At 40.3% G+C, this 17,009-nt stretch overlaps 1 protein-coding gene across 1 annotated transcript in view; it reads right to left on the bottom strand.

Moving 5' to 3' along the window:
* LOC111947110 (C-type mannose receptor 2-like) overlaps positions 1–17,009 on the bottom strand; it is a 67,387-nt gene that overhangs the window by 46,250 nt on the left and 4,128 nt on the right. The window contains exons 2-4 of the mRNA XM_023953285.1: positions 14,330–14,385; positions 13,810–14,187; positions 13,297–13,725 (exon numbers count right to left, since the gene is read on the bottom strand). Of these exons, the coding sequence (XP_023809053.1) occupies positions 13,297–13,725; positions 13,810–14,187; positions 14,330–14,363 (841 nt within the window). The 5' untranslated portion in view covers positions 14,364–14,385. The remainder of the gene's footprint in view (positions 1–13,296; positions 13,726–13,809; positions 14,188–14,329; positions 14,386–17,009) is intronic.

Genomic DNA, 17,009 nt, shown 5'->3' with positions numbered 1-17,009 from the left:
CTAACAAAAAGCGCTGCAGAGCAGGATGACAAAACTAAAAACAAAAACTTACTGTGGCATGGCAAGGGACATGGACGCCAGACAAGAAGACGTGATCAACATGAGCAGAAGTTAATGGACCAGCACAGGAGGAAGGCAGAGACAAGACTTATATACAGACAGGGCAGACAAGACACAGGTGAACACGATTAGGGCAGATGGGGACCAAAGGAAGTAAAACTCAAGAAACATGACAAGACAGGAAACCTTTCAAAATAAAACAGGAAACAGAACCAAACAAGACAGAACAAGAACTAAAGCGAAAAACAAGACAACAAACTGAAACCATGACAATAGAAAGGAAAAGAAGTTCAAACATTGATTATAAAAAGGATATAAGAGATAAAAAAAAAGAAAAAGGAAAAGAAAAAAGATAAAATATTGATTTAATTGCATTTTGAATGAATAAAAAACAATGATTAATAGAATCAGAATCAGAATCAGAAATCAGAAAAAGTTTTATTGCCAGGTTCAGTAGAGCGCACTTTACAAAACGAGGAATTTGACTTGGTGTATAGTGCAATTAAGAATAAGTTAAAAATTAAGTTAACAACAACAACACACTATATACAGTAGAGTAAGGTGAATTAAAGTGGGAGCACAGATGGGCTGGGATGGTGGGGCCTGTAAGTGGCACCGACAGTCCTTTGGTGGGCGGGGGGGGAGGGGGGGTCACCTGGGGGAGTTGGGGTACTGTTCAGCAGGCTGACTGCAGTGGGGAAGAAGCTGTTCTTGTGGCGCGAGGTCCTGGTCCTGATGGACCGGAGCCTCTTGCCAGAAGGGAGGGGCCGAAAGAGATTATGTCCTGGATGAGAGGGGTTGGCTACAATCCTGGCTGCCCGCCTCCAGGTCCTGGAGATGTGCAGCTCCTGGAGAGACGGGAGGTGGCAGCCGATCACCTTCTCTGCTGAGTGGATGACGCGTTGCAGCTTGGCCTTGTCTCTGGCCGTGGCCGCAGCGAACCAGACTGTGATGGAGGACGTGAGGGTGGATTCGATGATGGCATCGTAGAAGTCTACCAGCATCTTTTCAGGGAGGTGAAACTTCTTCAGCTGCCTCAGGAAGTACATCCTCTGCTGGACCTTCTTAGTGATGGAGCTGATGTTCTGCTCCCACTTGAGGTCCTGGCTGATGATGGTTCCCAGGAAGCAGAAGGACTCCACAGAGGTCACCGGGGAGTCACAGAGGATGACAGGGGGGAGGGGGGCTGGGGCCTTCCTGAAGTCCACTGTCATCTCCACTGTCTTCAGAGCATTAAGCTCCAGGTTGTTAGCGCTGCACTATGACACCAGCCTGGCTATTTCACTCCTGTAGGCCAACTCATCTCCGTCAGAGATGAGGCCGATGAGTGTGGTGTCGTCAGCAAACTTCAGGAGTTTGACAGACAGGTGACCAGCTGTGCAGCTGTTTGTGTACAGGGAGAGTAACAGGGGTGAAAGGACACAGCCCTGGGGGGATCCGGTGCTTGTGGTCCGAGTATCTGAGACGAGCTTCCCCAGCCTCACATACTGCTGTCTGTCCGTCAGGAAGTCTGTGATCCACCTGCAGGTGGAGTCAGGCACATTCATCTTGGAGAGTTTTTAATACTAAAGATGTATGAAAGACATACCGAAAAATATGTCTTTCAGTGTTTAACTGGCTGTCTTTGGATTATGCATGCCTGAGTAATGGCCATTCTTACTCCTCATCTCTCTGTTCACTGCTTGCTAATTTACATAGCAGGGGTCCCAGCAGGAGGGGGCGGGGTTGTAACACGACTCCTTCAGCAGAGCCAGGCTGAGAGAGGCTTTGACATGTAAGATGTTAGATGTTAGAATGCTAGATGTTAGAATGACCAGTTCATTGTATATCTATGAAAATATTCAGGGAGCTATGGGACATGTTCAGCTATAGGTGTGTGAAAATTGGTGTTGATTGTTGAAACATAAGTTACCATAAAAAAATGTTTGTTTGGAGTCTAGACAGATTTAACACAGGTTTTTGGATGAAAAAGGATTTTTTATAAATCATCTGTTACACTTTTAAGTCTGAAAAAAATATGGAAGGCAGCAAACACAGATCTCTACCGTTTTTAATTTTTTTGTGCTGATATTTGAAAGATAAGTTATGCAAAAAAATAGGTGTTTGCAGTTTTGCCTAAAAAGACGTTTTCGGACCTTTTTGGATCAAATGTTGTCTAAAAGTTCACCTGTAACTTCAATCATTCTGAATTTTTTTAGGAAAACTAAACCACTTCAACTGTGATCTGCAAGGTACGGTGGCCCTGAAGTGCAAACCATTCAACAAATCACTCGATACAAAAACATTTTTAAGATCACAGCAACAATTTAAAAAGCGTATTACATTTTAGAAAACAAAACAAAATTTCAGAAACCAAAACATAAAAAAGAAAAAAGAAAAAAAGATTTCAGAAAACAAAATTAATTTCCAGAAAAAAAAGAAATATTACAAAATGAAAACATTTCAGAAAAAAAATTAATTTCCAGAAAACAAAATGAAATAAAAAAAATGAAAACATTTCAGAAAAACAAAATGAAATATTAAAAAATGAAAAACATTTCAGAACACAGAATGAATTTCCAGAAACAAAACGAAATCTTCAAAAATGAAAAACATTTCCAAACCGGAAGAAGCAGGTACTATGGGACAACGCTGATTGGATGATGATGTTTGACGATCATTTGAACTGAAAAGTATTTTAAATGAAGCGACGACGGATTTTATCGTCCAAACAACAATGTACCATGATAATTCCCGTATTTCCCATTTACATATTAAATCAAAAATGCAGCAAACAGATAATGAAGGTTTAAATTATTTTTTGAATATTTCGTCTGAAGCAGAACGGTCACCCGGAAGTAGTTTGTGTGGATGACGTCCGTTCTGCAGGTAAACAAAGAAAGGGACGGTAAAACGTTAACATAAACTTTAATCTTTGAATATTTAGTGGATGTGATGACAGAACGCACGCAGAAATATCAACACCAACCAGGTTTACAAATGTTTAGAAATGTCGTGAGAGGATTCTGTCTAAAGCAGCAGCTGCGAAGAAACGGGTGTTAAAGACGGCGCACATCATCAGGAAATGCAGTCCCGCCATCCACAGATAAGGTATGGAGGCACATTTGTTTGATCTAATAAATGTAGCGTTAAACGTGATTTCTAGGTGGGTGTTTACAGACAGATCCAAGATCCTTCAGTCATACGTTAATGACAGGTTACCTCATCAGCTGGAGAGGGGGGTCACGTGGGCAGGATTCTCAGACAGGTGTACTAGCAGCATAAATCAGCAAAGCTGTCAGGTAAACTGCAGCAGTTTGTGTCTCAGAATAACATTTATGAATGCTTCTTATTCACACTATTAAGATCTGTGACTTTAGATTGTGTCAGTGCACAGAAACATGACAGTAAATGACTGGAGGTGCACATCATCAGACACGTCCAGGTGTGTAACTAAAGGTGGCAAAGTCTGTAGTGTAAAATAAATCTTTAAAAAAAACGTTTTAGTCTTTCAGGCAGAGGAGGAATACCAAATTGTTTTAGAATGTATTTTTTATAAGACTGAAATAATGTATTTTATTCTGAGTTTGGTGTTTTGACCCTTCCCTAATGAATTTCTGGTTTAACCCATTTTCTCCTCATTTTGATGAACTCAACTTTTTCCTGAATGAAAGATGAACGGCAGCTGATGTTTTTCTGTCAGGGATTTTTAATTTATTAATTTATCTCTGTCAGGGATTTCAAGAGCTGGAGCTGGAGTCCAGTGCAGAGGAAGCTGCAAGCATGTACGAGCAGGAACTGGGGTCCCTTACCTGTGCATCTTCCTCTGGATGTGATGCTGAGCAGCAATGTGGACAAAACTTCCCTGACATGACTCTTTTTGATATAGTTGTTAAGCACAAACAGACTTTTCCCAGATGCATTTTTTCCTCTAATAAATGTGACTGACAGGTAGGCTGAGTAAATGCTGAATGTAAACGCAACATTTGATTGACTGCATGAAGAAGCCCATAAAGGAAAATCCACAACTGTTTCTTTGTTTCTGTTACTGAATAACGTATTCATGTTAAGTTTTCAATAAATATACTGCATTGTTATGAAACAAATTTGTTTATTTTCATATCCATTATTACAATCCTCACATCAGCATTCAGTTTTTTCATTGACAAAAATACATTTCTAAACAACAGCTTTGAAAATCAAACATCATCTTTGTTAATAAAGCTTTAAAACCTAAAATGGTAAACATGGAAAAACTCCTAAATGAAGCAAGTCTAATATGAACATTTTAAACTGGAGTTTTGCTTAAAGGAACATTAAGTTGTTTGGAGTTGTACAAGTGTTTGATGCGGTTCCTCATAGATGTGATTTCCAGATCATCAGCCCGACGCTAAAGCCAGGAATTGTGCTTCGTCTTTCACTCCCCACTGCATCATTTACAACTAATCAGGCTTATGCAGCAGGTTAAAGACGTTTTTTTTAAAGGACCTGCAATTTAAAAAAAAAATTAGATATTAAGGTTAAATAATATTTATTGATTACATTGCACATAAATCATGGTGACTTGCCTGTACACTGCACAATGATCTGAATGACTTTAGTCTTTTTGTATTCCCATGTAGAGCTGCCATCTGTTCTTCTGCAGCACAAACCTTTCTGGAACTTCGCTTTGAGAAACTTCACCTGCAGAAATATCACATGTTAATTCAATTAAGTATTTTATAAACTTTAAAGTTCATTTTTAAGTTTCAGTATATGTGTATATGCATGGTTCAAAAATATACAATGCACTTAAATATTATTTCCCATAAGAACTTGTTTACTGATTTCAGTCTTAAAGTCGATTTTTAGCAACACTGATGCCATATAATTACTGTAATTACTGTATAAATCACAGAATCAGGCTGGCTCGGAGCTTTTTCTCTCATGTTGTCACCGAAAACGGGAACGGCTATCATGTGAAGACGGTTCGTCTCCATCGGGTTCTTTTTGCGCATGCGCAAGATAAAAAGAAATTATCTTTTCAAAGCAGCACTTTAACATCCTAAAATTAACATCCTTAGAGACATGTGACTGACAAAAGAAAAGATCACAGAATTGATTCTTACCTAAAGATGATTGACAGCGTGAACCTCGCAGCCGTAGACATTAGCGCACAGCGTTCAAAGTAAAAGTGCTCACAAACTACTTCCGGGTGACCGTGTGTCAGGCGAAATGTTAAAAAAATAATTTTAAAGTTCATTAACAGTTTGCTGCATTTTTTATTTGATATATAAATGGGAAATACGTGGATTATTATAGTACATTGTTGTTTGGACGATAAAATCCGTCATCGCTTCATTTAAAATACTTTTCAGTTCAAATGATTGACAAAAATCATCATCCAATCAGCGTTGTCCCATAGTACCTGCCTCTTCCGGTTTGAAAATGTTTTTCATTTTTGAAGATTTCGTTTTGTTTTCTGGAAATTCATTCTGTGTTCTGAAATGTTTTTCATTTTTTAATATTTCATTTTTTTTCCGAAATGTTTTTCATTTTTTAATATTTCATTTTTTTTCTGGAATTTTTTTTTCTGAAATGTTTTTCATTTTTTAATATTTCATTTTTTTTCTGGATTTTTTTTTTTCTGAAATGTTTTCATTTTTTAATATTTCTTTTTTTCCTGGAAATTAATTGTGTTTTCTGAAATGTTTTTTTTTTTGTCATTTTTGTTTTTCAAGTTTTGGTTTCTGAAATTTTGTTTTGTTTTCTAAAATGTAATGCTGCTTTTTAAAAATTATTTGTTTTTTTTTTTGTCATTTTTGTTTTTCAAGTTTTGGTTTCTGAAATTTTGTTTTGTTTTCTAAAATGTAATGCTGCTTTTTAAAATTTTTTTTTTTTTTTAATTGTTGTTGTGATCTTAAAAATGTTTTTGTATCGAGTGATTTGTTGAATGCTTTGCACTTCAGGGCCACTGTAGCAAGGCAATGGTAAAACTATATTTTTTATGGAACAGCCTGCAGTGTTTCTTGTGGGGATCTTTTCTGCCAGGGCTTGCCGGCTTGGTCGGTGGTTGTTGCTGTTACCAATCCAGTTGATATGGTTCTCCATCTGTGTCTAAGTGATATAATCAGAATCAGAATCGTTTATTGTCATTGTACATGGGGATACAATGAAATTGCAGCAGCCTTGGAGTGAAGGAGTTACATAAAATAAAAATAAAAATAGAATAGAAAAAGAAATACTGTATTTACAACTCTTAACAAAAAATGAACAATATGGACAGAAACTGTTAAATATTAAATATTTGTGAATAAAATAGAAAGGAATTACATGAGTTGCTGTGAGCACAGCTTAATAAATATCAAGTTATTGCACAGTGACCCGGTTAGACAGTCAGGATATTGCACGCATTGTAGTAAAATTAGAGTGAGGTGTGGTTGGTGGACGTATGTGCATTCCGTATGATAATTGCCTATGGAAAAAAGCTGTTTCTTAGTCTGTTTGTCCTGGTTCTGATGGACCTGTACCTCCTTCCAGAGGGCAGCAGTTCAAACAGAGGGAAAGCAGAATGGGTGGAGTTAGTGGTGATGCTAGTCACTCTGCTGATGCAGCGAGACTGGTAAATGTCCTTCAGTGAGGGGAGGGGGCAGCCGATGATCCTCTGCGCTGTCTTTACCACTCTCTGGAGACTCTGCCGTTCTGCTTCAGTGCAGTGGGAAAACCACACTGTGATGCCATAGGACAGAATGCTCTCAATGGTTGAGCGGTAGAACGTTACCAGCAGCTCCTGGCTGACGTCGTTCCTCCTAAGTTTTCTCAGGAAGTGCAGGCGTTGCTGGGCCTTCCTGATGACAGTCATGGTGTTGTTAGACCATGTGAGGTCAGCAGAGATGGTGGTGCCCAGGAGGGTGAAGCTGTGGACCCTCTCCACACAGTTTCCATCGATGTAGAGTGGGGGTGGATCTGTTCTGTTCTGCAAACTGGTGGGGGACGAAGATTGGAGGGAGGGAGTCTTTGATGTGTCCCAGGAGCAGCCGCTCCAGACACTTTGTGATTACAGCAGTGAGTGCAACTGGGCGGAAGTCCGTGAGGAAGGCTGTGGATGAGGACTTTTTGAGTATCGGGATGATAGTGGATGACTTCAGGCAAGCAGGGATGAAAGCCTGAGCTAGCGACAGGTTGAAGATTTTTGTGAAGACCTGGGAGAGTTGATCGGCGCAGGCCCGCAGAACCTTTCCAGGAACTCCATCAGGTCCCGCCGCTTTCCTGGGGTTTACCCTGCTGAACATCCGTGCCATCCGTGCCACGTCCATAAAGGCATTGTTTTTATATTTAGAGCTCTAAGCAACCAAACAGTTGTCTATATAAAAGAGCTTTTACAATTGTGCACTTTTAGCAGGCTGAAAAAATTATCTTTTTAAAATTGCCATTTCAAATTTGGGTTTTAAATTTTGTGTTCCATTTTTCTGTGCTTGTATTGGAAGGATTTGTTATTATTTTGTTTAAAAGTGCTACATATTGTATATACACATAATTTATTTAGAGAAATTTGCTATAGGTTGTGTTTTTTGGTTTTGTAGTTTAATTTCATTGGATTTATATTAAGGAAAAGAAGTTGCAGCATTGATTAAAAAAGGATAAAAGAGACATTTACTGTCTAAGTCTTATGTTACATCTGTAGAACTGTACTGAGAGTTGGGTTTTGTTTTGGAGCACATTCATATGTTTTGTTTGTAAAAAAAAAAAGATAAAATATTAAGTTAATTGCATTTTACATGACTAGAAAAGCAATGATTATTCATAAAAATCTATGAAAGACATACAAAACAAATGAAAAAGCAGTCTGCCCTCCCTCTTGTGTCTAAACTTTTGTCACCTCACTTCTGGGTTAGTTAGCATATAAACAGGCAGCTGGTGTGTGTGTGGGGGGGTGAAATTTGACTCCAGCAACAGGAAAGATTGAGGAGCAGGCTGCAGCATGAGGAAAAGACTGAACCATGTAAGAGGAAATGACATCCTACAGTTGACCAGTTCATTTTATATCTGTAAAGAATATTCAAGAAGCATTTAGACATGTTCAGCTATATGCGTGTTAAACTTGGTGTGGATATTTGAAGCATAAGTAATTTTAAAACACACTTGTTTGGAGTCCAGACGGAAAAAGCACAGGTTTTGGGATGAAAAAGGATTTTTTTAAAATCATCTGTTTCACCTGGACTTCTGAAAAAAATATGGAAGGCAGCAAACACAGATCCCTACATTTAAAAAAATAAATGGTGTTGATATATGATGATTAAGTTATGAAAAAAAATAGGTGTTTGTAGTTTTGCCTAAAAAGACGTTTTCGGACCTTTTTGGATGAAATGTTCTCTAAAAGTTCACCTGTAACTTCAATCATTCTGAATTTTTTTAGGAAGCAGTAGCACATAAATGCCTATGAAAGTTGAATTCTTGGTGCTGATAACCTAAACAGAATTTATGCTAAAAATCTTTGTTCAGTCCAAAATTTCATTAAAAAAATCAAGTGATGAAGTTTCTCGTAGACCCTATAGTGTTACATATCAAAGCTGGAGGTTATTAAAGGCATCTAATTCTGAAATCTCAGCTTCCTGAGACAAACGGCTGATTTATAATAAATTTCTATTATTTGGGTGCACATAATCGACCACTTCCTGTTACGCAGGCACCGTCAGGTGTACACCCATGAAACTTTACATGATGAGAGAGGACCCTTCTGAGTATCTCCAGTTTTAATTTCATGCACATCGGACAAAGCAAAGAGAAAATACAGGGCAGAATGTGCCCAATGCAATAACTAGGTGGCGCTATAGAGCTCGTCCAAGATTGTCATATCCATGGGTTCAGAATAGAAGCTTCATCATATCCATTGAATTTCAGTGAGATTGGACAAGGAATGTGCACGTGAGAGCAACTTTTGTGTGCATAGCGAGATGCCCAACTTTGCCGCTCTGTCACGACCACACCCCCGCATTGAAAGTTATGGTTTTTTGTCAGAGTAAACTTCAATGGCTTTTCAACAGGTGGACGTCATTTTCAGGTGTGTCGGCTCATCCTACTCGGAGTAGTGATGCTCCAAGTAAAACATGTCATTTCCTCTTGCCAGCAGGTGGCGCTACACTTTTTCCAGGTTTTTTCACTGCAGATGTGTTCAGAGTCAGACTACAATCATGCACATCAATTTTGGATCAGATTGGATTATGCATGGCTGAGTAATGGCCATTTTTCTTTTCATGGCGTGTTTTCGAAACGACCTCCAATTTTGACGCGCCGCCATGGTCACAAACATCCATAAAAACTTAAAAGCTTTGCAATTTAACATCGGACATGTGTATAGTTTACAAAACCAAAGTTTGGAGTCATTACTCTCAAATCAATCACAATCTAGCCACAGGGGTTGCAAGCCAGTAACTTCTGTGCCGGTCCCAAGCCCGGATAAATAGAGAGGGTTGCGTCAGGAAGGGCATCCGGCGTAAAAATTGCCAAAATAACCATGCGAATCATCCACAACACTTTAGACATACCGGATCGGTCGAGGCCCGGGTTAACAACGACCGCCACCGATGCTGTTAACCTACAGGGTGTCGGTGGAAATTTGACTACTGTTGGTCGAAGAAAGAGGGGAGGCAGAAGGGTCCGTGGCCAGAGAGAGAAGGGAAAAGGCAGGAACATAGGTTTGAGAATAGGGACTCTTAACGTTGGCACAATGACAGGGAAAGGCAGAGAGCTGGCAGACATGATGGAGAGAAGGAAGGTAGATGTACTGTGTGTGCAGGAGACAAGGTGGAAGGGCAGCAAGGCACGTAGTATTGGAGGAGGATACAAACTGTTCTATCATGGTGTTGATAGGAAGAGAAACGGGGTAGGAGTGATTCTGAAGGGGGAGTTTGTAAACAGTGTTCTAGAGGTGAAAAGAGTCTCAGACAGGATGATGAGCTTAAAGTTAGAAATCGAAGGGGTGATGGTGAATGTAGTCAGTGGGTATGCGCCACAGGTTGGCTGTGAGTTAGAAGTGAAGGAGAGATTCTGGAGTGAGTTGGATGAGGTCATAGAGAGTTTCCCCAGAGGAGAGAGAGTTGTTATTGGAGCAGACTTTAATGGGCATGTTGGTGAGGGCAATAGAGGTGATGAGGAGGTGATGGGCAGGTTTGGTGTGAAGGAAAGGAATCTGGAGGGACAGATGGTGGTGGACTTTGCGAAGAGGATGGAAATGGCTGTAGTCAACACTTACTTCCAGAAGAGAGAGGAACATAGAGTGACATACAGAAGTGGAGGTAGGAGTACCCAGGTGGACTACATCCTATGTAGACGAGGTCATTTGAGAGAGGTTAATGACTGCAAAGTGGTGGTAGGAGAGAGTGTAGCCAGACAGCACCGCATGGTGGTGTGTAAGATGACTCTGGAGGTCAGGAAGAAGAAGAGAGGGAAAACAGCAAAGAAGACCAAGTGGTGGAAGCTACAGAATGAAGAAACTTGTGAGGAATTTAGGCAGAAGTTGAGGCAGGTCCTGGGTGGTCAGGATGAGCTTCCAGAGGACTGGGAAACTACAGCAGAGATTATCAGGGAAACAGGTAGGAAGGTGCTAGGTGTGTCATCTGGAAAGAGGAAAGACGGTAAAGAGACTTGGTGGTGGAATGAGGAAGTACAGGAATGCGTCCAGAGGAAGAGGTTGGCTAAAAGGAAGTGGGATGTAGAAAGGACTGAGGAAGGTAGACAGGAGTACAAGGAAGCGCAGCGTAGAGTGAAGAGAGAGGTGGCAAAGGCCAAACAGAAAGCTTACGATGAGCTATATGACAGGTTAGACACAAAGGAAGGAGAAAAGGACTTGTACAGACTAGCCAGACAGAGAGACAGAGATGGGAAGGACGTGCAACAGATAAGGGTGATTAAGGACAGAGATGGAAAGGTGCTAACAACCCAGGAGAGTGTACAGAAAAGATGGAAGGAGTATTTTGAGGAGCTGATGAACGTGGAAAATGACAGGGAAAGAAGGGAGGAAGATGTGGTTGTTGTGGAGCAGGAAGTAGCAGAGATTGGAAAGGATGAGGTTAGGAAGGCTCTGAAAAGGATGAAGAGCGGAAAGGCCGTTGGTCCTGATGACCTACCTGTGGAGGTATGGAAGTGCTTAGGAGAGGCAGCAGTGGAATTTCTAACAAGGTTGTTCAATAGGATTTTAGAGAGTGAGAAGATGCCTGAGGAATGGAGGAGAAGCGTTCTGGTTCCGATCTTTAAGAACAAGGGTGACACGCAGAACTGCAGCAACTATAGAGGAATAAAGTTGATGAGCCACACAATGAAGCTGTGGGAAAGAGTAGTGGAAGCCAGGCTTAGGAAGAAGGTGGAGATCTGTGAGCAGCAGTATGGTTTCATGCCCCGTAAGAGCACCACTGATGCCATTTTTGTTTTGAGAATGTTGATGGAAAAGTACAGAGATGGTCAGAAGGACCTGCATTGTGTGTTCGTAGATTTAGAGAAGGCGTATGACAGGGTGCCGAGGGAGGAGCTGTGGTACTGTATGAGGTCGTCTGGAGTGGCAGAGAAGTATGTCAGAGTAGTTCAGGACATGTATGAGAGAAGTATGACGGTGGTGAGATGTGCTGTAGGTCAGACAGAGGAGTTCAAGGTGGAGGTGGGACTACACCAAGGATCAGCTTTGAGTCCTTTTTTGTTTGCTATGCTGATGGACAGGCTGACAGACGAGGTAAGACAGGAATCTCCCTGGACAATGATGTTTGCGGATGACATTGTAATTTGCAGTGAGAGTAGAGAGCAGGTGGAGGAACAGCTAGAGAGGTGGAGGTTTGCTCTGGAAAGAAGAGGCATGAAGGTCAGTCGTAGTAAGACAGAATACATGTGTCTGAACGAGAGGGATCAAGGTAGAAGCGTTAGGTTACAGGGGACTGAGGTGAAGAAGGTGCAGGAGTTTAAGTACTTGGGGTCAACAGTTCAGTGTGATGGGGAGTGTGGAAAAGAGGTGAAGAGGCGAGTGCAGGCAGGTTGGAGCGGTTGGAGGAAAGTGTCAGGAGTGTTGTGTGACAGAAGAGTGCCAGCAAGACTCAAAGGAAAGGTGTACAAGACAGTGGTGAGACCAGCTCTGCTCTATGGGTTAGAGACGGTAGCAGTGAGACAGAGACAAGAGGCTGAGATGGAGGTAGCGGAGATGAAGATGTTGAGGTTCTCCTTAGGAGTGACCAGGTTAGACAGGATAAGGAACGAGTACATCAGAGGGACGGCTCATGTTGCCTGTGTTAGCGACAAAGTCAGAGAAGCCAGACTGAGATGGTTTGGACATGTTCAGAGGAGGGATAGTGGATATATTGGTAGAAGGATGTTGGAGATGGAGCTGCCTGGCAGGAGGGCAAGAGGACGGCCAAAGAGGAGATACATGGATGTCTTAACAGAGGACATGAAGTTGGCTAATGTTAGGGTAGAAGATGTCCATGATAGAGTGAGGTGGAAAAGGATGATTAGCTGTGGCGACCCCTGATGGGAAAAGCCGAAAGAGAAAGAAGAAGAAGACTCTCAAATCTCTAGGAGGAGTTCGTTCTAGAGCGAGGCCTGCGAATGACCAAAATACAGCAAAAATGACATATTGTCATCAAAATATCAGACTTCCTGTGCGACTGACAGCTTGGTCCCAAGAGACTTTTTTGTAGGTTTCTATCCGATGAACATGCCCTGTTAAAATCAGGTTTGTACTATAAAGCATATGGAGGTGCTCGCGAAAACAAATTTTGCAGGTGGCGCTATCGAGCCATTTTTGTTTACCTATGCCGTTCTCCTATAAAATATGAAATTTTTCGCGACTCCTGATGTGTATACAAAATTTGGTGAGTTTTGGGGTATGTTAAAGGCCTCAAAAAGGCGACGGAAAAGTCGGAAGAATAATAATAATAATAATAATAATAAACCTAACAGATACAATAGGGTCCTTGCACTCCGTGCTCGGGCCCTAAATAGACCTAATAATATAAATTTCACGACAGAGATTCTTCAATCCACTAAACTCTACATTTTATCAAGAGAGTAAAACAATTTTCTTAAAACAAACAGAGGAGGCCTGTTAACCCTTGTGCTATCTTAGATGACCCCACCCTTACACTGACGTGTTCTCTCTACCACGACAAAGGTGGATAAACTTGTGGAAAGATTTCATGTAATCCATGGACACCAGTGAAGATCACAAATCACTGAAGAAAAAAGGTTCAGAGCACTGTCTAGTGGGTCTAGATGACCCAACTCCCAATGGTAAAATGCCTTGGATAGCACAAGGGTTACACATGCAGACACAGCAGCTGAACATCCTCCACTGATCTGTCACTTTCAAACTCCTCTTACCATCATAGCAGATGAAGGGATGTTCTTCACTACAATTCTCAGAACTCCACCTTCCTCCCTCATTCATCATGGCACAACTGCTGTCGTTTTTCTCATCATCATACTGCAGATTCCAGAACCTGAAGGAAAAGCTGCTCCCATCAGACCACTGCCAGGCGTCTCTAAACAGGCCAATGAAAACAAAACCACCCTCGGACTTTTGGATTAACTCCTTCGTCTTCCCCCCATCCAACTTTTTCATCTGCTCTGGTCCACTGATCAGGTCTGTGTGACGGTCCCTGCAGAAACTCTGAGCATCAGTCCAGTTCAGACTCTCGTTAGCATAAATGACATGAGATGGGGTTTTTTCTGTGGAAGCAACAAATATTCATACAATTCTGTCAAAAATGTTTTATAAAGAATGGAAGAAGTTTGTATTATTTGTATTCTCACCATCATAGCAGATAAAAGGTTTTGCTCTGTTGCAGGACAGGTCCGCCCACTTTTTGTTGGTGTTTAAAGTCCCACAGTTCTCTATGCCATTGTCATTTGGTTCGTCTGTATCCCATCCATTATCTCGGCTTTCATTGAACTGCACATCAGGCTGAGACCATTGCCACATTGTGCTGCCATTAGCTTCTCTGTACAGACCAATCCAAGCGCTCCTGTTTCCTAAATGCTGCCTGAGTCTGTTCATGTCTGCCATGCTGATCACTGTGGCCAGGTCAGTGTGATTGTTGTCTTTGCAGTAGAGCCGGGCTTGATCCCAACTCTTGTTTTCATTGATGAAGTGATACTGGAGAAGCTGGTTTGTCATGACGCAACAAGGACCTGAGAGAAAAACAAAAATCTGCTTCTGAACAATCTGATCAAATTCAAACATTCTTCTTCTTCTAAATGAGACTTTTTCTGTTTCACTGTGACTGTGTCAAAGAAAAGGAGATGATCAGAGAGCAGCTGACGGTCAACTCACCAACAAGGATGAACAGGAACAAACTCAGCTTCATCTTTGCTCTGCTACTTCTGAAACTGCTGAGACAAATATGAGAATAGTTTAAAAACTGGATTTATGATTTTATGATACTTAAATAAATGTGGTGGCCATAAAAACCTGATCAGAAACAAAGAATATGTTAATAAAAAAGAAAGAAAAATAAATATGTAGAAGGGCAGTTCACACTAGCTCAGCAAATATTGTATCTTATAAAAGTCCACCTCTGATAATATTTGGATCTATTTTGAAAGCGTTCCCACTGGTCTTTCATTAAGATTGACATCTTTAGTCCTAATCAACAAACCTTTGTCATTTCTAGGATTTCGAGGACTTCCACATTTTGTCTAGGACAGGGGTGTCAAACTCATTTTGGTTCGGGGGCCACATTCAACCCATCTGATCTCAAGTGGGCTGGACCAGAAACATAAAAGCGAAAAACAGCTTTTTTTTGTTTTTTTACACAATTGGAAAACATGCCTCAAACAACAACCCTAATCACTTATTATTACACATTCATTCACAGAGACCAATGGATCTCAAATAAAATTCATTTCACTTTTGATAAAATTGATTCAATTGTATACAGACTGAATATTTTACATCTGACACTGAAGCAATCCTGATAATAAACTTAAGAGGGGTTATGGAAAAAAATTAACCCCCTGCCTAAAATGTAAATGTGCAAATCAATGAGACATTTATCAAAATTAAGCTTACAAACATTTGTGAACATAAGAATTTGGAGTTAACCTCCTTTCTCTCCTGAAACTTCACCCGGCCATCAATATCAGGATTCAGATCCAGTGCAGAAACACATTTACTGTCATTCAAGTGTGCAAAACACAATGAAATGTCCAAGAATCTTTTCCTGGTTTCTGCCTGAATTTTGTGGCATCACCTGCCTTCTTCCTGATCTTTGATGGGGCGCCATCAGTGACCAGACTGACATTCCGTGGCCAGTTCACTCCAACATCGTCCAGTACAGTAATTAGAGAGCTGACTATGTCATCAGCTGTTGTTGTGTCCATCAACTCAAGAAACTCAGCTGTGACGGTCTGTTCTACACGTCTAATAAATATACATAGCTGTATATATCTGTGATGTTGGTACTTTCTTCAAAATGCAATAAATGACTGGATTCCTTCATTTGGCCCCCAAGTCTCCTCAGAGATGTATCTGTAATCGTAGTCCTTGATAGACTTATGTTGGCAAAGTGCGACTGCTTTTTTGGGGCACAAGACTCTTGCAGCCTTCAGCATCTTTCCATAAGTTCACTATCAGAAAATGGATTGGATGTTTGCACCAACTTGTTAGAAGAAAGGTGTCACCACTCCATCAGTGATGTCACAGCTGCCATAAATGCAGACGGTTATTTTGAAAATATCTCCTTTTTATCTCTAAGTGACACCACTGTTGGAAAATCTTGTTTCAACTGTGCCCGAAAGAATAACAAGATCATACGTGCCCTGTTTCAGCAAAATATCGTTTCTGTTCCCTCTGCTGTCTTTAAATGGAAAAAAATGTTTTTCTGACTTGCCCTTGAAAAATATTGTTAAAATTATAAAATATATTACTAAGAACACCCAGAAACAATCAGTCACCTATTTTGAAATTGTAACATGACTAAAACATTTTTGAAAGAATGTGCACATTTTATAACTCACAAATTAGACTCACAATTTCCGATGAAATTTGAATATATCATATTTGGCCTACACGAAAATCAAATCAAATCAAACATAAATAGGCAATTAATCTAATTACAATATTTAGTAAGTTTCATATTCACAAAAAAAAAATTTCTTCATCACAACAATTTGTCCCTGTAATAATTAAAGAATTAGAATCTTATTTGCACTCTATTTCTAATAGCTTAAACAAAAAGGCCATACACATTTATGAAAACTGTCTGTCTTCGAACATTTTCAATACATAGTAATCTGTTTTTGTAATATTTATTTTGTAATACATGGACCATCCCCTGGCATTCTTATTGTTATGACTGTTGTTTCTTGTCATGCGTATTTATTACATTTGTTTTGAATAAAAAAGTTTAAAAAAATATGTATTTTTTTTTTCAGTCCAGCTCATAGTTGGTAAATCTTCTCTTTTCTTAACTGCAATTGGTGAAATTTTTCTTTATGGTGAGTCTCATAGTGGTGCTGAACGTTATATTCTTAATATCTTATATATAATATCTTATATTCTTTTCATAGCACTGCGACCTGTTGATGACATACCAAGCACGCGGGTTTTACATTCATCTCCGTGAACAAATAAAACTCTTTTCTATTTTTCCTGGAAAGCTCAACGCTCCCACCTCAACCTTTTTTCTTTTTGACAACATTTTGGTCACTCAGGTGTCACTACTGATCATTCTTATAGCATCATAACAGTGGTGAGGCTCGCAGGGAACCAAACTTGGGCTTATCCAGACAGAGCTGTTAGTTTTCTTTGACACATGCAGATATATGCTGTTTCACGTGGTTTGCTTTTCCTTTGCTTCCCCTAGTGGTGGAATTGTGCAATTCAGTTATTTCTTTAAAAAATCATAACTTGCCACAGGAATGGACTAGAAACGTGCTTTATTTGTCAGACATCCTTATGGTTCTTTAATCTTTATGTGTGGGCCGGACTAAACCACCTGGGCCGTATGTTT

The sequence above is a fragment of the Oryzias latipes genome, chromosome 24, assembly GCF_002234675.1.
Source record: "Oryzias latipes chromosome 24, ASM223467v1".
Taxonomy (NCBI): Eukaryota; Metazoa; Chordata; class Actinopteri; order Beloniformes; family Adrianichthyidae; genus Oryzias; species Oryzias latipes.
Note: the sequence above shows the minus strand (reverse complement) of the source record. Positions and strands in the feature narration are given on the sequence as shown.